Source organism: Barbatula barbatula, assembly GCF_947034865.1.
Source record: "Barbatula barbatula genome assembly, chromosome: 24".
Taxonomy (NCBI): Eukaryota; Metazoa; Chordata; class Actinopteri; order Cypriniformes; family Nemacheilidae; genus Barbatula; species Barbatula barbatula.
This window is the reverse complement of record NC_136787.1, coordinates 5,917,554-5,940,662: the sequence shown is the minus strand read 5'-3', so window position 1 is coordinate 5,940,662 and position 23,109 is coordinate 5,917,554. Positions and strand designations below refer to the sequence as shown.

Sequence of the window (23,109 nt, the reverse complement as noted above, 5' to 3'; positions counted from 1 at the left end):
CGATCTCCTTAAGACAAACTTAATGAATGTTGTCGCTTTAAATGATTCAATATTAAACCTGAGCTCATTGAATCATTTGAGAAGTAAGTCCCCTTTTTCGGACATTTGACAAACGGCAAACAAAAGGTTGTATGCTTTGCTTTTTATTACATTTAAAATGTACAAATTGCGATTTTCTTCTTGGGGGGGGGGGGCTCTATTCAAGATGCAAACCCATAATAAACATTCCTAAAGATCCGCATTTGCAAACACAAACACACTGACACCTTTATAAATGACACATATGCACCCATTCTCAGTGTAACCAAAGCAGAACTCTAAGTACGTCTTGGAGTTCTTGTGAAAATCGATATGTTTCTACAATATATCATTATAAACCGTGCATTGCAAAAACACTCATCCCTCTTCTTTTTACGCACATTTTGTCATGTTGCTGCCTTATCTTAAACTACTTTAAATAAATACAAAATCAATAAATAAAAAATGCTTAATCTACGATCATGCACTATCAAGACAGAACAAAAAACAGGTTTGTGACAACATTGCAAATTTATTCAAAATTAAAAACTGAAATAAGTACATTGCATAAGAATTCATACCCTTTTCTGGGACACTTGAAATTTAAAACCGAAGCACTCGTTTTCCTTGTTGATGTTTCTACCTGTGGCAAATTCAATTGAATAAATATGATTTGGAGAGGTAATACCGCTCAATAAAAGTAATGCATATGAAAGTAAAAACCAAGATATGAGGTCAAAAGAACTGCCTGTGTAGCCTCCATTAATGCTTAATGAAAGAGGTTTGGAACCACCATATCTCTTACTTGAGCTGACCTCCTGTCAAAACTGAGCCATCGATGGAGAAGAGTCTTGGCTAGAGCGTTGACCGAGAAACTGATGATCACTCTGGTTGAGCTCCATGATCATATATGGAGATGGTAGAAACTTACAGAAGGACAAACATCACTGCAACAGTCCACCAATCTGGGCTTTATGGCCAAGTGGCCAGACTCCAAACTTTGCCCAGTGAAGACACACAAAACCTTGAAATATGCAAAACCTACCTTTAAACAAATCTTTCAAACTCAGAAACAAGATTCTCTGGTCGGATGAACCTCAGTTTCGTGCATCATGTCTGGAGAAAACCAGGCACTGCTCAACGCCTGTACAACACCATCTCAATCGTAAGGTGTTGGGGAAACAGCATCATGATTTGGGGTTGTCTTTCAGCTGCAGGGACTGGGGCATTTGTCAGAGATGAAAAGCTCAACGGCACAGAATGCAGAGATAATGATCATGAAAACCTAGCTCAGAACCTCGGACAGGGCAGAAGGTTCATTCTCCAACATGACAACGATCCTAAGCACACAGCTAAAACGATGCAAGTGTGGCTTAAGGACAACGCCGTCTATGTCCTTGAGTGGCCCGGCTAGCGCTTGAGCTTGAACCCAAATGAACATCTCTGTCGAACCCCGAAAATATCGGTCTGCTGATGATCTCCATCCAACCTGACAGAGTTACAGAGGATCTGAGGAGAAGAATAGCAGAACATTTTTTTAAAAGCTTTGCACATCAAACCCAAAAGGATTCGAGTCTGTAAAGGTGCTTTAACCATCTTTTAAGTTAAGGGTATGACTACTTATGCAATGTCCTTTCGTTTTAAATTTTTAATAAATTTGCAAAGCTTTCACAAATCTGTTTTCGTTTTGTTATTATTGTGCATGGACTGTAGATTCTAGAACTAGTTTAAGATAATGGTAACAGCATAACAAAATGTGTATATAATGAAGGGGATGAATACTTTTGCAAGGCGCTGTGACATTATTATGATGACATTATTTGTATCTGGCAAACAGTACAATATGTGAAAAATCGTTCGAAATCCATGCCACAGGACAAGAATATCACAGACGCTAAAGTATTTGAACTTGGGTCTCCGTGCGACCACCTGGTAAGGGGTATAGAGTAGCGAGACTTCTCTTGTACATTTACATTTTATCCAAAGCGACTTACATTTCATTATCCTATACATTTTACATAGGTATCTGCTATCCCCTGGGATCGAACCCACAACCTTGCGTTCTAAAATCACGCTCTAAAATCAAGACATTGAGTTTTGCACGATTTACCGCTCACATTTTCTTGGGAATCTAGTTTACCGCTAATGCCGGATGAGTAAAGCACCTTGGCACAGCTGAGAGGTGTTTACACATCATTGAGCTTTCTTACTATTCACGTGTTGAGTCACGAACCGAGATGAATCTCCCAGCTGTGGAGTTCCAGCAAACCTTTGATGTACATGTTTCCCACAGCGGTCTGCCTGAATGAAGGATACATTGAGTAATATGTGTGCGTGTGTATGTGCGACTGCGGCCGGTTTGCAGAGATTCTTCGTGGGAAGACGTCTGGTGTGTCAATATGAATAGAGGCGATGTTGTGTGTTTCTGTGTGTGCATGTCTCGTGTCTGTTGGCAGCTCAGGAAAACGGTTTCAGACCACTGAACAGGATCAAAGTGAGTCAGCTCAGGCACGAAGGTTCACTTCTCCTTCACCGTATACAGATGGTTACACACATATACATTTTCAAACATGCATCCAGTCGCACCCAGACTTTCCCACAGAAGGAGCCGATGAACCCATGGTCTCAATGGCACGCACACCCTTAAGCCAGTTCCTCTGTGTCAATGCGGACCATGTCATTACAGGCTCATTGTACGGGCCATTAGTATACCATATGTTCATACTGTATATAAACAAAATAACCTTTACAATGTGTTAAACGTATAATACGAGGTTACATAGACATTTCTCTGATCAACAAATAAAAACATTTAGATGAACACACAGTAGCCTATGTAGTATGTATATACGGAAAGCATGTGATTTTATTTGGCATAATGTAAACTTAAAACACCATTAAGTCTGCATATTGTGTGTCAACTCTGTTACTGTTATATTTTTAAAATGAAAAAATCTATTCCATAATTTGAAGATGTTGTTTTATGATGTAAAAATGTCAACCCTGTTTTGTATGGCATTGAAGGGCAGCTATTCATAAACAAAACGTATTTAAGTTGTACATTTAAGCAGCTTTAAGCACAGCATTTTAATGCCAGGTCTGCTTCAGTCAACCCTGTTGTCTTTCTTAAGGTGAAGTATAATTGTATCTTATTCTTCTTTAAAATGAATAACTATTGAGATGTTGGCTCATAAAATGTTTAAAATAAAAATGCCTTCATACCCAATGGAAAAATATTTAACGTTTTCATCGTCTAGTCACGACAATAAGAATGACCAGAGATAAATCACACCTTCTGTCTTTTGCAAAGTGAAAGCAAGAAAATAACAAACCCTGAGTGCTTGGATTGCTTTTATGTCTCTTTCCTGACCATGAGCCAGACTGTGACCACAGGAAAAGCAAAGACACCGACTGATCATTTGTCAGCTTGTGTACTTAATAAAGATCTCAGGAAAAGTTGGGATTAACTTTGTTAAACACGTCCCTCGAATATCATCAAAGCAATGCCCTCTTCCTGACTAGGTTTGCCCTTCCTGTCATTTGAGACTGTTTCTTTTATTAAACAATAACTTGGCAATGTATGGAGTAGGGACACTATCAGACAGGCATCTGAACATGGGACGAATTTCACATAGAATTATTTTTGTTTTAATGTTATCTATTTAATTTGGAAGGATTGTGTAAGTGCTTAATGGTGGGGTTAGGTGTGGATTTATTTCTCTGAATAGTTTGTGATATGTTGAATATGAAAAAGTCAAAGTGTTCAATTTGTGGTTGACAAATGACAAACATATTTAATCTGTACAGTGTTGAAACTTTTATAAGATCACTGTTGCACCTGTTTCACATTGCCAACATGAGTGAGACATATTCATTCTGGCACACAAATGAACAGTGCACTCGCTCAGAAATGTGACATTGTATAATATTGAGTAGCGTAGGTAGTGTTGAAAAGGTGTAAGGCCAGAAGATTCAGTTAAGTATGCAAACACATGTTGTTGCCACTGTACATACTGCATCCTGCAATACCGCGGCAGTCAAAACAGAAGTGCTTAAGTCCTTGTCAGCTCCAAACGTGTTTAAGTGTCTATACATGTTGATAAGATCATACTTTCTCTGCCAAATGTCTCCACCAAATAATTAAAATACTTGTAAAAAATAGACTAGGAGATGATAACTAGCACAGACGCTCACTATAGCTCTGTATGTATAAAAAACATTCTTTTGAATTAGTAATTTTTTTTAAGTAAGTTAAACAAATTTGAAAAATAAAAAAACAACTGAATCAGTCATGTAACCAATAACATAAGTATCATATATTCTCATCATCAAATATCATGCTCATTCATTGAATGTTTCATTGTCTCTTATATAATTATACCTCTTTACTGTCTAAATGTACTGTCTGTTTTGAACAATGCAAATCGTAAATTGTAAAAAACACTAAATAAAATTGAATTGGAAAAAGGTTCCAAGACATACACCTGGGGTACACCTTTCACAACAGTGAAGTTTGTGGTCTTCAGAAGGGGCATCACAGATTTCTGCCGTTTTTACCCTTTTTGTCCCTATTTGGTTTTTCCTCGTTCACCCCAACCCCCACTTCTCACTTCCACCCAGACATCTCATTCTCCTCTCTCTCTCTCTCTCTCTCTCTCTCTCTCTCTCTCTCTCTCTCTCTCGCTGTGACTTGGGCTGTATGGGGCAGGAGGGAGAAGAGGGGATGACAATGGAGAGAAAAGAGGGTTGCAGTTTGGGGGGTTTGCTGAATAGTCCCATTCAGCCTACCCAGTCAAACATAAATGCATCTCCCCACTCACTTACAACCCATAGTTTCACTGCAAACAACCAGGGCTTTATTCCCCACCATCAGTCTCAGGCGAACACTCACACTTGTGTATCCCGAAAGGAGTAACAGCATAGCCAGACATACGTACGTAAAGGCACTTACACACAAACAAGAGCCGGAGTGTTGAGGTGACACACATAGCGTGCAGTCAACAAGCAGAAGTGGAACTGGTGAACACGATCAAGTGTTTTGACATGTACGTGGTCACATCGAATGATCATAAAGTCAATAGAATACATGAATGTGGTGACACTGTGGTCAAGAGGTTTGTTGCCCAGTTGTTGTCCTGATTACAGTTGGAAGGAGAACTGGTGCAATGTTGGTTTATCGTCAGCTGTAAAAAGGGTTATAAAACAATCTGAATAACGATTAGATTGTTGGCAACAAGTTGCTCAAGGATTAGGCAAAAAAGTATCCTTTGTTGCTTTTAGAAAGTTTAGGCAGTGTTTAATGCGCTCATTTCGGTTCATTTGTAGTAGGTGGCTGTTTGGGCATTGCAGGCAAATTCTGAATAGTTGCTTACTTGCAAGTCAAAAGATAAGATCCTTAAATTAAGAAATCTGTCGTTCTGTTTGTAACAGACTTATTCCTAAAAGTCCCTCATTCAATGGAAATTTTAGATTTCTGCCTCTTTTGTTTTCCACTAGGCGAATATAACAATCGCTTAGTTAAAAAGTAATGGCACACCTTTTCTCAACAAGCCGGACGGTTTGCGATCTTATTCACGGGTCAGTGCAAAAGCGGAAGTACCAGATAAAGTTTACACAGCGTGTTTACTAGATTCTTTTGGTTCGTTGATAGTGTTTACGGTGAAAAACTTCATCTGTCAAACTGCTTACGTCGTCCTCTTGAAGACAAACCCAGACACGGGCGACACTCCCATCGAGCATCCAGCTGGGTGACATCAACGCCCTCAGGTTACAGAGACCTGAACATGTGTAGAAAAGAGAAAGTCTGACCCCACTGCTCCCTAACCTCAGCTCTGCGTATGTATGTGTGTGTGTGCGTGTGTGCCCGCCTGGACTCGCAACCTTCTGCACAGATTCGTCGCTGACCAGATTGTCCCTCCTCAACACACACACACACACCCTCCCTCTTTATGGTCTGTGCAGGAATGAGGCAAACATGGGTGAGTGAGATGCACAGTGGCGGAACAAAAGGTTCAGACAGAAGGAGTGTACAGCGATGTGACAAGGCCAGGGCCGCTTATATGTTTGCGTACGCGCGTGTGCGTTAATGCCTGTATGCTCCATATGGGCGCTCCCTCGCGCGAAAAGGCAGATGTCACATGGGTGGCCCCGCCCTGCAGGCCATTGGGTCACGCCGCTCAGGGACACGTCTAAATAGCTGAGCAGGAGCGAGGAGAACGGGGGCCTCTCCCCAGCTGCCTGCTCCATATACACATAACCATATTCATCCTCTATCGTCCTCCAAAGCGCTTGTGCTCCCCTCCTCATTTTTGTTCGCCTTTGTTTACATGTTGGTTTACTTCTCTGTTCTACTTCTTGCATGTTTCTCTATGCAATGCTATCACACCCTTATGAAGGTCTTACCAGATTTATGTGCCTTTTAGTCCAATTTGGTCTATTGTTATTGCAGATTTGTAGACCTACAATTGCTTAGAAACGTAACAGTTGCCAAAACTCACGATTTGAGGCTCATCCCACAAAGCATGCACAACGAGATATGCCTAAATATAATATTTAAGATTAGGAGTCATTTCTGAGATTGACTCTTGCTTTAACAAAAAACACTTATGATAATGTGGTGCAAAAGTAGTATAACAGCACAGTGCATTCCTTGCACTTCATACACAATGCTGTAGGGTTAATGTAATAAATCTGATTGTACAAACTGGATCTGCATTAACTGTTTCCTGTTGTAAAGAAGATATGCTTGATGGAATAATCAAAGATTACAGATTTATTTCAATGTAGGTTCATTTAATGCATCCTGACAACACTGCAACATTGTCCAGCTGAAACTGCTGCTAATTCGGCATAAAGACGGGGTAATTAAGTTAGTAATATAAATAGTTGATTGTGATAGGCCAATTCAATTTTATTTTATTTATATAGCACTTTTCACAATTTTGCATTGTTGCAAATGAGCTTTACATTCGTTTAAACATAGTTAGAAAATAGAAAAAGTCAGAATACGTGGTATTGGATGGTGTTATTCTACATTGGTAGAACTGAAAACAACTATTACTGCTTTAAAATAGGCATAGTAGTATGTGTTGCATTAACACAATATCAGTAATCATCCTCAATATCATGGTGACTTTCATAGTGAAATATTTTATATAATGACCACTTTCTAATGGACAGTTATATTGGTTTTACAAGCCAAATCTACATTTACTGTCATCTTCACACTAAGGTCCTGAACAGCTGAACGTTATTGTTTACCTTAAGGTCCAATGTTTCATTTTTTGGAGGATCTATTGACCGAAGTGCAATATAATATACATAAGTATGTCTTCAGAGGTGTATAAAGATCTTACATAATGAAGCGTTATGTTTTATGAGCTATTTCTATCTACATACGCGCGAAAGGTCGGCTTTCATGAAGTTCACCGTGTTGTTTCTACAGTAGCCCTAAACGGACAAACTGCTCCATAGAGCGCATTTCGTAAACATGGTATCTCCGGAAAAAGTGACAACATCTTAGTTTCTCTGTCAGCCACCGTAGCGCTTCAAAAGGGAGGGGTGGAGTCAGCCGTTGGTTGCAATTCGGAAGATGCCACACAATTTGTTACACTGGACCTTTAATGTGGTTTCATGTGTTGCTTGGAAAACAACCAGGGTATAGTTTAATAACTTCTTCCATTATTTACTCACCTCATGTCAATCCAAACCGGCATGACTTTCTTTCTTCTATATCACAAAAGAATTGTTTTAAAGAGTTGATAATCCAACAACAATGACCCCCATTGACTTTCATTTTATGGATAGAAAACCACCGAGAATTGTTTAAATAGTCACAGACCACGCCACCAAGTATAGAGAAACGTTAGAGATTTGTTTCAAACACGAGGCCAAGTAAAGTTTGCCTGTCAGCTGGTGTTCTCAAATGCTTTTCAATAATGCATTCTTTCATTGACTATTTGTACAATATGTGTTTTAATACGACCTCAGATTAGTTTAAACTATCAAAATATGATGTGTATGGCGCAACATAACCAAACTTTTAAGTTATTTATTGTATTACAATTACAAAATGTAAATGTTAGCATCCTTGTATTTTAACAAAGATGTCATATGTCCTAACTAAGTCGAACACCAGTTTTGGCCACTATTGTGCGTTTTTCTAATATCTCTCCGTCTCGCATTGCTCTGCCATCTCTGCGCTGTTGGCTATGAAGATTCACTATTATGATTCGGTTCTATGAATCTCTCATTCTACCATCTCTTGTCATCTCTTTATTGCTGAGCTTCATTAGCATAGCAGCTGCTGAGTGCAGGGTGTGTGAGGTGGAGATGGTGGGTGTGTGTGTCAGTATGTTTTAGAGGGGCGCTGTTGGGGGGTGGAGGTCTCTAATCAATGGTGGTCCGTCTGGGAGCTGAATAGCGATGAAGCAGAATCCAGCAGGCTGGACACAAAAAGAGGAGAGCGAAAGAATAGAGTCAGAAAATGAATGCGCTTGTCACTGCGTGCTTGAAAAAACCCCAGAGGAGAGCGAAAGAATGAAAGAGAGTTCAAACAGGAGAGGAGGATAAGACGGGACTAGCCACCTGTCTCGCACTCTTTCTGTATTTCCTCTCACTTTTCATGGTTTGAAAACACGCATAGAGAGGGAATCTCTTGTGTTAAAGACCACACGTTTCGTATTAACATTATTTTGTAATTCTGGATCATGTTTTAAACACTTTGTAGAATTAGGACGACGCAATTTGGACAACAAGTAACTAACAAACATTTGACATCTTGTCAACATTTTACATTCCTCTGTAGGTTTTTACCATTTTCTTGCACCTTGTTTGTTAAATAAAGAGATAGTTCAACCAAAAAAACTGTATTCTGTTGTTGATATTGGGAAGAAAGTTTGTAACCAAACAGTTCTGGGACACAATTGACATTAGGAGAATATATGTACTACTATGGTGCCCCGGACCTGTTTGGTTCTCCACATTGTTCAAAATATATGTTTGAACAGAATAAAGGCATTTGTACAGGTTTGGAAACACCTGAGGATGAGTAAATAATAACAGAATTGTCTTTTTTGGCTAAATAAAAAGAATACATGTAATAGAGTCGTGTAAATACAGTACGTTTCAGGGATTCTTTTTATTTTGTTGCTCAATTGAATGAGTAGTTTACCCCAAAATAAAAATGTATTCATCATTTATTCACCCTCGTGTCATTCCAAACCTGTTTGACAGGAATGGTGACGGACGAATGATGACAGAACTTTTATTTTTGGGTGAATTATCCATTTCCAAGTCAAATGTATTGCCACAAAACCAAATGCAAGGCTTGGATAAATGATAGCAAAAATGTAGAAATAAATAACAATGAAGATCAATCTCTCTTATGCTTTTTTATATGATAAATATAAATATTGATAATACTTTACAACGTAAAATTACGTTTGTTATCTAAATGTTGCTATGTCACACCGTAGGATAAAACTATGATATGTATCCGTCAACTACCCATATATAAACACATAATATACTATCATTTGCCATATACGGTATGGCAAAAATCATGGTACTATAAAAAACTGTGAATTGTCCTAAAGGACATACATACAGTGTATAATGCAAATATTTCCCATATGTTATTGACTATAACTCTTTTCCCACCAACGATGAGTGCATTTATTCGACTTTACTGTGTCAGAATGTCACTTTTTACCATTGTAATATTTGTGGTCATGACCAAGCCCGTGGAACAGCCGTTTATCTTCATTCCCGTCCAGCAGCAATGTTCCTCTTTTGAGGTGAACACAGCCGCAATGTTTTTCCCTGCATGTGTATACTTGTGCTGGCACAAACAAAGTTGTAGGCCTTTGAGAACGACATGCCAAAGTATGTGAAGCCTCTGACAAGAATCTGTCCGTGCGGGAAAACGAGTTTTTGATCTGTGGAACACTTGATGACTTTCCAAAGCTCTAAAGGTACGGGAAAACGAAACATTCCTGCGCACCCGACTACAAACAAAAGGGATCCAACTCAAAGGCTCCACTTCACATTCTCAGCACTAGTAGAGGAGCATGTTTCCTTCTCTCTCTGAAGTACATTCACAAAATTCTTTTTCACATTGGGTTCACGCCGTCCCTCCCTCCCTGTGTAGCTGGTAGTGGGGGAAGGTTAACACGAAGAGCGACGGGACTCTGCTAAAATCATTTCCAAATTCCTGCAATGATGTGTGTCGGGACCCAGGCACATGAAGAATCTATTAGGGGGCCTCTCTGTTGCACTCTGGGACGGTGGCCAACTCAGCCGCCGGACAATGGAAATCCAGCTCAACAATAACATCCTGCCCGGGGGATGGAGGGGGGCATAGAGGGGGTGGAAAGAGAGAAGGATGCCATTGAGGTCAGTCTTCTAGTGAGGGTTGTCTTCAAAAGCACGCAGTAAGCTCTGTCAACCTGTAGACAACAGCGATCGTGCAAAACACTTTCCACGTGTTGTGTTGCGGCTTGTGTTAACAATGCAATCTTGGGATGTTGAAAATGCGGCTTTTGATTTATTGCAGGAACTCATTTGTGGCAGTACTGAAATGTCTTCAATGCAACAGAGAAATCGTACACGTGGTCTTGATTTACAGTCAACATCATAACATGAATATTCTGGGAGGCCAGAAGAAACTTTACCGGTCTGAATCTCATTATTTAAAAAAACGTTTGATCTGAAAGTGTATGCTTAAATGAGATTTGATTTATAGACAAAAATATAATTTTGCAAACAAACATGTTTTTTTAAACATCTTATTTAATAGTTTTTTTTAAATGGATGACTTTGACTGAATAATGAAGAAAGAGCAGCCAGGAAGGGTACAGAATAGATAGGGAACTCCTATTTCAGTGTGAGACCTTAAGAAGCTGCTTGATAAAATGAACAAGAAAACATTTCTGCAAACTCTAGTCAAACATTTAATATGATAAAATATAACACGTTTTATTTCATTCATTTATTTATTTCAGTTGCAACATAATTTCCACAGTTCCCTTTGTTTTATTTCATCATTTTGATGTGATGATTATTATTTTATAATATGGAAAAAATATGAACACATAAGTGGGGAAGTATGTGTGTTTTAACAGATTTGATGAGAATCATGTTGGGTTCTCCTCTATTGCAGACTGAGAAATATGAGGAAACACTATCAGTCCTCTGCAGAACAGAAGGCCAGAGAGCTTCTCCGTGCACATAGTTGTAACATAAAACCCACACAAACATTCAGGGAGGGGATCTGTCTTTAAAACAAAATTACCCACAACCCCCTGCGCTCTTTTATCCAGCATATGAAAGGACCAGGCCAAGTGAATGACAAAAAAGGAGAGAATGGAAACTGGGGTCAGGTTGGCCCAGAGAAGAGAGGAGGCCTAAACTAAACCGAGAGAGAATGAGAGGAAGAGAAACTTTCACAACCACACATTGAAGAAGGTTTAATGATTTCTTTACTGGCATGAACACACGCACATACAAAATAATTACAGCACTCATTTTCTCACCACACGTGAATCACAGTGTTACAAAAACCGACACACAGACATAAGACGCACAAACAAAAATAAAGAAAAGCACAAAAGAGCATTCGCAACACACATACAACTTTTGTTCAAGACGCAAGATAACTTGGTCCACAAAAAAAAGAAAGAAACCAAAAAAACTATACATCCGAACTTTTGCTCATTCATTTACACCTATCCAGTCATTTAACGCCCATGCCATAAATGTTATGACAAAAAGGGGGCTAAAACAACTATACATCGTGCAATTTATTTCGTTACAATGATCTTACCATCACAAGTATTATTCCCCTTTATTAAAATCAGGAGGAGAGCACTTCAAATAAGAAAGTGCTCTGAGATATCAGCATCTATATCCATATATTTATATATGTATACACATACACCCGTTCAGAGAGATAAAAAAATCTTTGCGAACGTGATGTTATACAATGTGACGCACAAACAAGAGACAAAATAACCTGGAGCTTTTTTATACAATAGTATTTTGTTGTGTTCCTTTTTCCATTTAGAAAAAATAAAATGTCGACGAATGAACAACAGTCATCAGTGCAATATTTTCAACAAGAGTAAAAATATCAAGTTTAAGACAAGCGATGCATATTTGTTTTGCCTATACCGATCTATTCGCTGATCGTGAGAATCACATCTGTCGTGTCTCCAGGTGTACGAGGAGTTCCTAGTTTGCATTGTTTGCCAGTTTAAATGTGGCGTTTATGCGAGAGTACACACACACACACACACACACACGCACACATGCATATACATTTACGAGCAGACTCGCAGTGCTTCTCACAATAAGACTGAATCTAATTGATACTTGTCCTCATTCACTCACCGTTGGCCATTGTATCAAAATAAAAGAGAGAAAAAACTTACATAAAAGCAGCATTGAAATAAACATCAGGTGCCATGACTCTTAAAGGCAGCAGGCGGTCTGTGGTTGTCTCCTGCAACAGAAGCCATAGTCTTCTTTACAATAATGTCCATAAAGTCCTGCTCAGTAGTAACTATTGGTAAGCCTCAGCCTCCTGCAGTTACCCGACCAGGCACTAGGGGGCGTGAAAGGCTCCACGTTAATGTGCAACAAAACTCCCTGCATTTAATAGTCATGCGATGCACTCCCCTTTCTGTAACCAACATCGGCAACAAAAACAGAAATGCGCCTAAGCGGCTGAAAGAAAACATTTATAATGTCTCAACCATGCTTGGCAAGTGAAAAAGAAAAAACAAATTCACCGCGTTTCGAATAACCGATTGATCTCGTTTTGGTCGCTGGAGATAAATTGTCCCGGGTGAAGATCAAAAGTTCAATATTGTTGACCAACAATCTTCTGAGCGCTGAAAGAAGAGAAGGCTTTAGAAAGAGAGCATCTGAAATGTTGAATACTTTCACGTCGAGGTAGCTGATACAGAGAATCAGAAATAAGTCGCAGGTGACGCTTTTCCCGGGAAAAAAGGAGGTTGTGATGTACACGTGGGGCGCGGAATCTCCACACGGGACAGTTTAGCCTGTAACGAGTCCGAAGCAGCTTTAGGTCACCCTACATACTTTCACACATAGGCTATATTCTTACAAATAACCACAACATAATTTAAATGCATCTCACTGTACCTTCATAAATAAAAAACAAACCCGGCCTGTATTCACAGTGATAACCGGGGTGTTAATACAAATACTGAAGAAGATTATAAAGTGTGTCCCAAATGCGACTTTCCTGACGTTTTGATACAAAAAAAGCGAAAGCAGCGGTTTTTAGTAACACGTTAACCAAAGACGCGGGTCGCACTGGCCTGAAAGCTGCGTAAAAGCCATCTGCTGGGTGAAGGAAGAGCGCAATGGACTACTTACAGAAAGACACAGTAAAGCTATGTGTACAGTACTCACGAATAAGTCATTGTTACGTCGCATTGACCGCAAACGCCGCCGCGTGAAGCGGGATTGGACTGATGGAACGACTCAGGGTTCGCATTAAAAGACGGTGTTTAGCCGAAACAGAGGATGGCCCTTATTCTGGAGTTCGCCGCTTTTCCAATATTCCAGCATTCGGACACAGCGTCGAGTGCCGTGTTGATATATCTCCAGATCCACATTCAAGAAAAGCTATAGTACCAACGCGCGTTTCGGTTCCACCGAGCCACGGTTGACCACACAGGCTGCGACCCCCTCATTTGGTTTAAGGTACAAGGGAACTCGGCGACAGGAACGGAACGAGCCCGATGTTTCCTCGAGTCTTTACCCGCCGGCGGCTCGGATCACCGCGCGCCGGACGAGTACTTGGCCTTAGTGATGAGGTATAACACGATGTCTTGATGTCCTCCGAAAGCCGCGATGTGTAACGCGCTCCAGCCCTCCCGGTTCGCCAGCCGAATGTCGGCTCCGAATTTCACCAGCAGTTTCACCAGCTCCAGGTTTCCGTCGATGACCGACTGATGCAGCGCCGTCTGTCCCTCGGGCCCGAAGGAGTTGACGTTAAACTCGCAGTTGGTCATGTTCTGCAGCAGTGAATGGAGCTCTTTCGTGTTGCCTTTCTTCACCGCCTCCTGGAAGACTCTCTGAGGAGCCGAGCACGTCGCTATATCCCCCTGGCTCATGATGCTCCGCGCAGCCTTCTGCTTTACGACCGACTCGAGCGCTTTATGCACTGGATTCCAAAAGGGGCACGTAAACGACACGCTCGGCGTGTACAAACGGCTAGTATATCCAAAGACCTAACGTGGAAAGCGTTTGAATGATCCACAGGTCTCCCGTGTCTTTTTCTCTCTCGGCGGCGGGACCAGGTTATGGCAGAACGGTGTGATTTTACCGTGAGAGAGGAGGCGCGTGAACGGCCGTATCTCCGGTCGAGCGCATCGGGGGGCCGTTATGCGTGAAGACGTGTGAGGTAAATGCGTCTCTCGCGTCCCGCTGAACTTTACTCGGCAAGGGCGACTGAAACAAACACAGGCGCTGTTTACGTGACGGTTACACGTTAAATATAACGTTAAACGAGGAGAGATTTGGTACTTGCCTCTGGACCGTTTGGACGGGTAGACGTGACTCGAACGAAAAGTGCCCGCTGGTGTGCGTCCGTCGAGCGGTCCCGGTGACTCTCTGCCCAGGACTGCGTTGCCAGGGGGATATTTTACACGGACTGTTTTGCATAACAATGCGTCTCTATAGAATCACGCATTGTTAAATGGGCGGGGTCGGGCGAAACTGATAGGCTGCGGGGTTGGCTTGGGGGCGTGTTCCAACGTTAAAAGAGAGAACGGGGCGTGGTTAACTGGCCAAACGTGCTACTTGCGTTAATACGCTCTTTAAAATAGCAAGTCATGCACGTTTTTAATAACAGTTACGTGACAAACGGGTGTAAAGTTAAAGACACGCACGTAGAAGTTGAATGTTTTACGGATATAAAGTAGCTAAAAACACCAAAATAGATTATTAAAAAACAATAAAAATTCTTTATATTCACTATTTTGCTATCATCAATGCAATGGTTGCGTTTTATTTGTACACAACATTGTACATTTTTCTCTCCACAGGTGTTGTTCTGGCTTTTGTTGAAACTAGTTATTTGGCATTAGCACCTGTATTATTGCTGCCTGAACTCTTGGATAAAATACGTATTGTGCACATTAAACCCTGTTCACAGTGAGGATGCAAAACACTCGTTTATGATAAATAATGATTTATGATCAATGTTGATGTTTTCTTCAGATCGTTTTAGGTGATAAGCAATAAGACGTGATGAAACGCCTGTACGACTTCCTGTGCGCCTCTACAGAGGTGTGCGTCGGGCTCGAGCGCACCGCATTCTCTGCGTCACGCATGCGCGCTGAAGTCAAACGATCGTTTCAGACTGGTCCGCACATGCGCAAAGCCGGAACTCGAGTGACAGGCATAGCAGCTGTACCGTGGGAACCGGACGAATGCAAATTCTGCGCAGCGCTCTCGCCCATCCTCGCAACCCGCAGTTTGGCGTGTAAAGCCACACACGCAGAAAACTGTGCAACCGTTTGCTCCGTTTGAACTATTTGATCTACCAAACTGTTTGACTTTATAACGGCTTTGTCCGACAGTAAAGGCACTTTTGCAAATGGCTCAGACTGCGTGAGACAAGATAGCGCGTTTGACAGATCACATCGAAACCAAATATACGAATCAAAATATTCGTTCTTTAACCTTCAACATATTTTTTCCAGTCATTGTGGAAATGGTTCATTTTAAGACGTAACTTATAAACATGGTTTGAGTTGAATCTCTGCGATTACAGTAATTTTACGACTCAGTGCGTGTTGAAATAAGTGAACTGGTATTACTGACGTCACTGTAAAAGTTTTATCCAAAGCGACTTACTAAGCGATGTCTTTTCGATTCCATTCTTATTACTCTATTTATGCGATCTATTAAACAATAACCACACATACCAACTTACAATATTAAAATGTAACTGTGTAATTTATAGTAATAGCTATATTTCAACTTTACATCATTTTCTTCATCATTTGTAACCCATAGTTCTCCTGTTAACATAAGTTTTGCACATGGAACATGTCACATCATAAATGAACATACATGGAGATGAAGTTCACGCAAATACTGGGTTAACATGTGGAAATAACCCATCCGCATTCTTAAATATTTGTAGTAACTTATCTTAACAAGTGTCTTCCCTTCAAACCTATATCCATCTTTAATATCTCTTGGAGGTCAGGTGTGAATAATCCATTTCAAGGTTCCAAAATGTACCAGATTTCAATAATGCTCTGAAGTTATTTTTCAAAGTAATTTCATTCTGAGAGAAAAAAACGTTCCCATCATTTGAAGGAAAAGTGCTGGTTGTCAGCCATGTGTGGAACAGAAGTGTTCTTTAAGACCTGCCAGGGTAGAGCTATGTCTGCACATCTGTTGGCTAATCAGAAAGATGTGTCCATGCACTAGCCATTTGGAAAATACTTGAGAAAACGAAGAACCTTTTCCAGTGGGCGGTTATCTTAAGCAGGTTATTTGCACAATTTCTAGTACGTAATATGCTTTGTAAAATGTACCTACATGTAAAAGATGCACGAGATGCTTGGAATGTTTTGAAAGAAGTTTGTCAGGTGTTAATGATAAAAGTGAGACCATCTGGTTGTCAAATGTTAAAAGAACAACATCCATAGATTGTTATAAGCAGCTTCGTACATGCACTAACAACTGCTTTGAATAAATGTAATATTTTCCCCAAATTGTAGTTTATTCCCCCCAAAATGTATCAAACAATTGTGTGCCACATAAATGATACCTTCAATTATATACAACAGTTGGTTAAGTTGACATCAGAGCGATAGTCATAATGAGACCTCAGACAGGTGCTAATTGAGGGAAATCTGAGATTAGCCCGCAGGGTGTTTGCTGAACGTCAAATGTACAGTATTTAACAGGAATGTATCATTCCGCCCGGGTCCAAGCCACCAGGTCACATTTATCAGAAACCCAACCCGGTGAGAGTGAGCAAAAGTTATGCAGAGGCGAAGTAAAAACTCCTCCCAATGTCAGCGACTGCACGTGTTATTAAAGATTAATAAGTGTCATAAATAACAGAGTTTGCAAGTCGTTCTCTGGGACCTAAATCTCTTAACACCTACGGAATGCGCGAAAGGTAAACATATTTGCCGTTTCATAGCTGTGCACGATGTGAAGGCATTTTTACTCGATTGGACCATGAAGTGGGAGATCAGCCAGCCCCTCCGCTAGGTTTTGGCGCCTGAGCCAGACAGTTGAGTTGAGGGGGGAGAGAGCGGGCTGAGGCCCCTGAGTCACGGGCCGGGGATTCTGTGGAGCTAGCATGACGTCTCAATAGAGGGAGGGCCTTCCGAGTCCAATTCAGCCACAGTACCACGTGTTCAAGGAGCGTGGGAAAGAGGCGAGCTTTTCTTCCCAGCAAAGAAAGAGCTAGTATCGAATAACAGAACTGCAGAAGAGTCGGGGCAGCCCGAGCAGAGTTAGGCAGAGCTCCTACTGCATGGAGACCGCATTATCTCCGGCAAATGCAAACACCAAGAGCTACAGTTACACTGAACACTTTGATATTTATAATCAGGGAGCACAAATATAAAGGACACAGGTTGCTCTGTTTGAGAGTGTTTTATTGGACTTGGAAAGCAGATCATCCTTAACAATTTTAAACGAAAATGGGAGAAGTTTTGTTGTTTTGACAGATTTACACAATGACTTGAAGACTAAACAAACAATATCAAGCAAACAAGTTTTTGGTTTTAGACAACTGGAAGAGATTAGAACAAGTTTTCTAAAACTGTATCGCATTGTTAGTGAAAATGAAAAATGTTGTTGTTTGCATAAAATATTTTAATAAAAACCATTTTATGGCGCTCGTACCACTGAGAAATGAAGAATTGCATATAAAAATGACTTCATAAAAAGCATAAAAATAACCCAAATCTGAGGTTGTCACTGTGAAAATTGAACATCAACATTTAGAGCATTACACTAGGAATCTCTCCAGGTCGATCTCATGCATTTTTGGCCCTGTCTTCAATATGCAAGACCTCTTGGAACTGCGACAGCACTCGGTCAAAGTGGGTCCCTTCCCAGAACACCTTTCCACAGCCGGTGCAGATGAAGTAAACTGAAATCCGTGAAAGGAGTCCCGGGGGCACCGTCTCGATCTGAACTTCAGCCCCGCTGGGGAATTTGAGGGTCTGGGGGTCCAGGGCGGTATGTGGGGCCCAGCGGCAACGAGGGGTGAACTCTGGGCCCTCTGGGGGTCTCCAGCTATTATAATCTGCTTGTGTCTCAGCCTGTGGCACGCAATCATCCTGTTTGGGTACAATGTCTTGAAGAAGACCTTTTTAAGAGGAAGAATATGTAAACAGAGATTAAGGCATGGGGGAAGAAAGGCTTTAAGATACCATCTGATGGCAAAGATTACATACTGTTGCGAAGTCTGTAGATTGTTGTGAGTATGTTTTAAATCGTGTGCATTCAGCTGTCATACTGAAACTGAAACAAATGGGAAACAAATACCCACCTCTTTCTTTCATCATACGTGTCATATCCTCTCTAGGCAGCTTCAGGTACTCGTCACAATTACAGGCCTTGAAACAGGTGTCAGAAAAAACACATTTCTATGTAATCAAGTGTTATGACAACGTGTAAATAGACTCAACAACAAGATGTTAAATCAGGACTAAAACAAAAAGGGGCAGCATAATATAAATGATATAAAACATAAATATAAGCATATAATTAAAATATACAAAGTACAAGTAAATATAATGTACACAATCTAAAAGTTTAGTGTCATTTCACTAAAATGTTTCTGGTGATTTAAGAGTATTGTTTCAAAATATTTTGGTACACAAAAATATAATCGTGCCAATATATTAATTACAAACAAAAATCAAGTGTAAATAAATGTTTTGACCATGTGTTGTACTCAATAATGAAACAAAATCGCAGCCCAGAAAAGGATGATTACACGGTGGATAATAAATAATATAGCATTTCATATTAAAAATGTTATTTATTCTTAGTTTTTCAGTCAACATAATTGTATCTCCAAATTCTGTAACTTATTTTGTCGCAAATGATTACTATTTGTGTGTGTATGTATATATGTGTGTGTGTGTGTGTGTGTGCGCGTGTGTATATATATATATGTGTGCGTACACACATACACAGGAGCAATAATACATTAGGTGCTAAAACAAAGTTACTAGTTCCAATAAAAGCTAGACCACTACCTGTTGTGAGAAAGAGAGAGGGTTCGTTTTCTGTCCATTTTACACAACTCCGCTCCAGTGACACAGCAAAGGTGTGAAGTTAATAGTCTGCGTCTCTTCTCTTGAATTCGCACCTCAGTGTGGTATCTGTCTCTTCCTCAGTGTGGAACCGATTCCTTTCACATGGGCGCTAAAAGCCTCGTCTCTAAACTCAATCTCCACCTCAGCAACACCATCCACAGTAGGACACTGACCATTTATTTAGTCATTCAACACGGTCACTTCTGCATTTCATTGGTTTTCGAAATTCCCTTCTCAGGAAATGCTGTGGAAACCATGTAAAGAAACAGCTCTCCATCTATAATATGTTTTTTAATTTGTCCTTTGGTGATCAAATAAAAAAAGTAATAATTAAATATATATAAAACCATTATTTTAAAGTCCACTGCTTTGTAACGTTTTTGAACATTATTATAATTCTTAATATGTCAGGAATTTATAAAAATTATTATTCAAAGTTTTGCATTTTAAACATATGGATGTTGAAACGTGAGGATTTGAAGTTCACACACACACACACACAAAGGTTCAGTCAAAAGTGAGGTGTGTGTGTGTGTGTATGAGAGAACGACACAGGTGCCCTTTGCAACCCCAGACTGTTCACTCTCACGCTCTCTCCATTTCACCTTGAGTGATCCCTTCCCACACACCGCACAAACACACCGGCAACTATCTACTCAGCTCTTCAGTTTCCCATGCACAAGCAAGTCAAAACCTGCTCCACCGTCTCTGCAGACCAACTGTACTCTGCACGGCCCTCTCCATCTGTGTTTGCCTCCAAAACCGCATACACAATCTTTCCCTCGTGTGTAAACACATGAGTAAAGGAGAGCGTGACGAGACCAAATATGTCGATGCCCTATGTAGGAGCCAGGTGCTGTTACAGGTCTAGCTATGATTTTACTATTGACTGCCAGATACAAAGTCAACAACATTCACTTTTGAAGAGTGTTGGCATCAAGACGACCTTGTCTTTGGTTTAAAGTCACTTTTGCTAGATTACAAGGTTGTGATGCTTAGCAATTTTTCCTAACGTTTCCCTAATGTTGTGAATTGGCTATAAGGCAATGCTGCGCACAATCACATTTACTTTTGGAAGCAATGACACAGATATGTACACACAGATGCCACATAGGTCGCTGCATGCAAGTCCCCCCCATTTTTGCATGGTGTGTGAACACTAGAGAGAGAACTGTAATATGGAGTTAGTATACGTAAAAACACAGACCAACACATTCTCACCTGTGAAATGTTATTTTTTATTTTAGGAACTTAAAGCTTGCCGTTTTTAATAACTAGAAGCTGTGTTTTCTAGCGTCTTGGAAAACTCATTGATATTTACAGTGAGTGACAGCAATCGATATTTGGACCATTCCAAATGGGCGGACGCATCTACGCGTCCAAGCAGTCAACCAGGCATCTATGTAACTATACATCTATGAGCAATCAAATCGTACAAGTTATCAGACGACGGATAAAAAACTAGCCGACAATTAAAGGGGTCCCAACCCACATCTATGAGCTCCCCTAAAAAAAAACTTGGGAACCAGAAAGTAACTATCAAGTAACCACCCAGAACACCCTAGCAACCACCTGGCAACACATCAGCAAGCCACTACTTTGGCAACCACCCAAGCACTGTGCTTATGGGTTTTGCACATACAAGTACCAATCGCATGTTTTAGAAATGTAGCTACCGGTGAGCTTAGCCATAACAACTTTGCATTGTTATGCCTACACATGTGCTGACAAGCTACTGTACCTACAGCACAAAAGCACAGTGTTGGAGATAAGTACCCCAGACCCCACCTCTACAGGAGGCCAATGTGAGCCTCCAACAAGCTAAAAGCATTTCCAATTAGCGCGATGGGCCTGAGAAAAGGCAGACTCGAGATATAGAAGTGGGGGTAGGGAGTGGAGGGAACATTTTCATTTCGACACTCTGTTCTCTCACTCACTCACCGCCGCTCCCATGGGAAAATCTGGAAACCGGACTGCATACAGGCAGCGGACTTGTATTGTGGCTGGGTCACATGACAGCTGGCTGACCAATAAGGGGAAAGTGCTATGATTCAAACTGAGAGAGAGGCAGGTAAGCGTGGGAACAGAAGAGCATGGTTGGCAATGCAAACCTCTTGACACATTTATAGCAAGCTTGGGAAGCCAACAACATTATCATGTAGACAGTATTTTATACATGTGGAGACAAAAAATTTGGCTGTCATTAGTTTAACCTCACTCTTAAATTATGCAGATATAACTCCATATAAAAGTTTATTACAGTTACAAATTAATGTTTTACATCATTAACATTTACAAATGAATTTATTTTGGTTTATTATAAGTTGCAAAAAGCAACAACTAGTTTTGTCCATATTTTACTTAACCATGAGTTAGAAACAACACAGCAATTTTTTGTCTATTAAACTAAAATAAAATAGTTTATTTCTCTAATAAATACTTTATCGTAATTTTATTCAATCTACTCAGTGTTGCCAATTTAGACACTTTGTAGCCATATTAAGCCCCATTTCAAACTCCCGTAGTGACTTGCGACAAATCTGGCGACTTTTTGAATAAACCTTGGTCGATTTAGAGGTACATTCTACTTTACTTAGAACGAGTTTTTGCCTTCCCACCCCAGCACCCCCAATGTGTTAGCGACTTTTCAGGCAGGCTTTATCTACTAGTTAATACTGAAAATTAACTTCAACTACATGAAATAAATAAATTCTGTAAACGTGCGGTTTATCGTTAGTTACTTAACTGTCGTTAATATATACTTAACTTATGTTAACAAATGAAACATTATTGTAATTTAGAGAGTGTACATTACTAAAACTAGTAACACAGCTACATTGTTTAATATCTCAGCTGTTTTTAGAACAGTAAAGCTTGCACTGGCAGTTTTATACGCCTTTTTTACATTCTACAAATACTGGAATCTGAATGAATACAAATGAGTTCAATTAAAACTGATATTAATATAATTAAAAAAATAAGACTCCCAAGTTTATTATCCTTGACGTAAATGGGATAAAATTAAATGTTTGCTTTGGTTCTTTTTTAAGAGAAATATCTACAAAATAAGCAAAAGTCTATATTAGTATAGATTTCAATATGAAATCAAAAGTTTCTCATAAAGTTTACCCAAATCCATACAGGAAAAAACTGTAAAATGATATTTTCCGGCAACAGGACGCCAGAAAAATACTGTAAACCATTTTATAATGTAAAATTAGATTTTCAAGTTGTTTTACAACCGGTTTGTACATTTGCAGTCTATTTCTGTCATTTCACTTTGTAAACCATTTAAAGAAATATGTAAAAATTGTATAAAATAAAACTGCTATATACCGTAAAATATATTTTAATAATTGAAAATAACAAAACAACACTGAGAACATATAGCAAAACGCGGATGAACACAAATGTGAAGTCTAGCCAATCTCGTGAGCTACCTCTAAACAATAAAAGTTAACACTTAACATTACTTTGAAGCTGGCCAGTGTAGTCTATTTTATAAAACAACGATTAGCTGTAGAAGCTACATTCTCAAAGTTGCTTCTATTACGTCAAAAGACACCGAGAACAACAGCCAAAGTGGAGTTCTCTTGGAGGTAATACATGCGAGACTGCTCGTTTACTTGAGGCATTAGTGGAAAGCTCATCAGTCCTGACCCTTCTCTCTAGAGTGACCCCGCCTCGAGGTGTTTTAGATTAGCGTTATTGTCAGCGCTAATGGTCCGTTCACTGCCCCGAGAGATGA

At 40.0% G+C, this 23,109-nt stretch overlaps 2 protein-coding genes across 2 annotated transcripts in view; both read right to left on the bottom strand.

Moving 5' to 3' along the window:
* Positions 1-11,480: 11,480 nt before the first annotated feature.
* nrarpa (NOTCH regulated ankyrin repeat protein a) lies at positions 11,481-14,701 on the bottom strand. The gene is made up of 2 exons (XM_079449490.1): positions 14,582-14,701; positions 11,481-14,502 (listed from the first exon to the last, which is right to left on the bottom strand). Exon 2 carries the CDS (start codon positions 14,163-14,165, stop codon positions 13,827-13,829), a length of 339 nt encoding a protein of 112 aa, XP_079305616.1. The 5' UTR covers positions 14,166-14,502; positions 14,582-14,701; the 3' UTR covers positions 11,481-13,826.
* A 2,950-nt stretch (positions 14,702-17,651) lies between these two features.
* The window catches only part of exd3 (exonuclease 3'-5' domain containing 3), a 36,441-nt gene continuing 30,983 nt past the window's right edge, over positions 17,652-23,109 (bottom strand). The window contains exons 19-20 of the mRNA XM_079448386.1: positions 18,587-18,653; positions 17,652-18,403 (exon numbers count right to left, since the gene is read on the bottom strand). Coding sequence (XP_079304512.1) covers positions 18,069-18,403; positions 18,587-18,653 — 402 coding nt within the window. The 3' untranslated portion in view covers positions 17,652-18,068. The remainder of the gene's footprint in view (positions 18,404-18,586; positions 18,654-23,109) is intronic.

Bases quoted from the DNA above. Each gene is read 5' to 3' on its own strand.
- nrarpa (XM_079449490.1), bottom strand. From the start codon at position 14,165: ATGAGCCAGGGGGATATAGCGACGTGCTCGGCTCCTCAGAGAGTCTTC.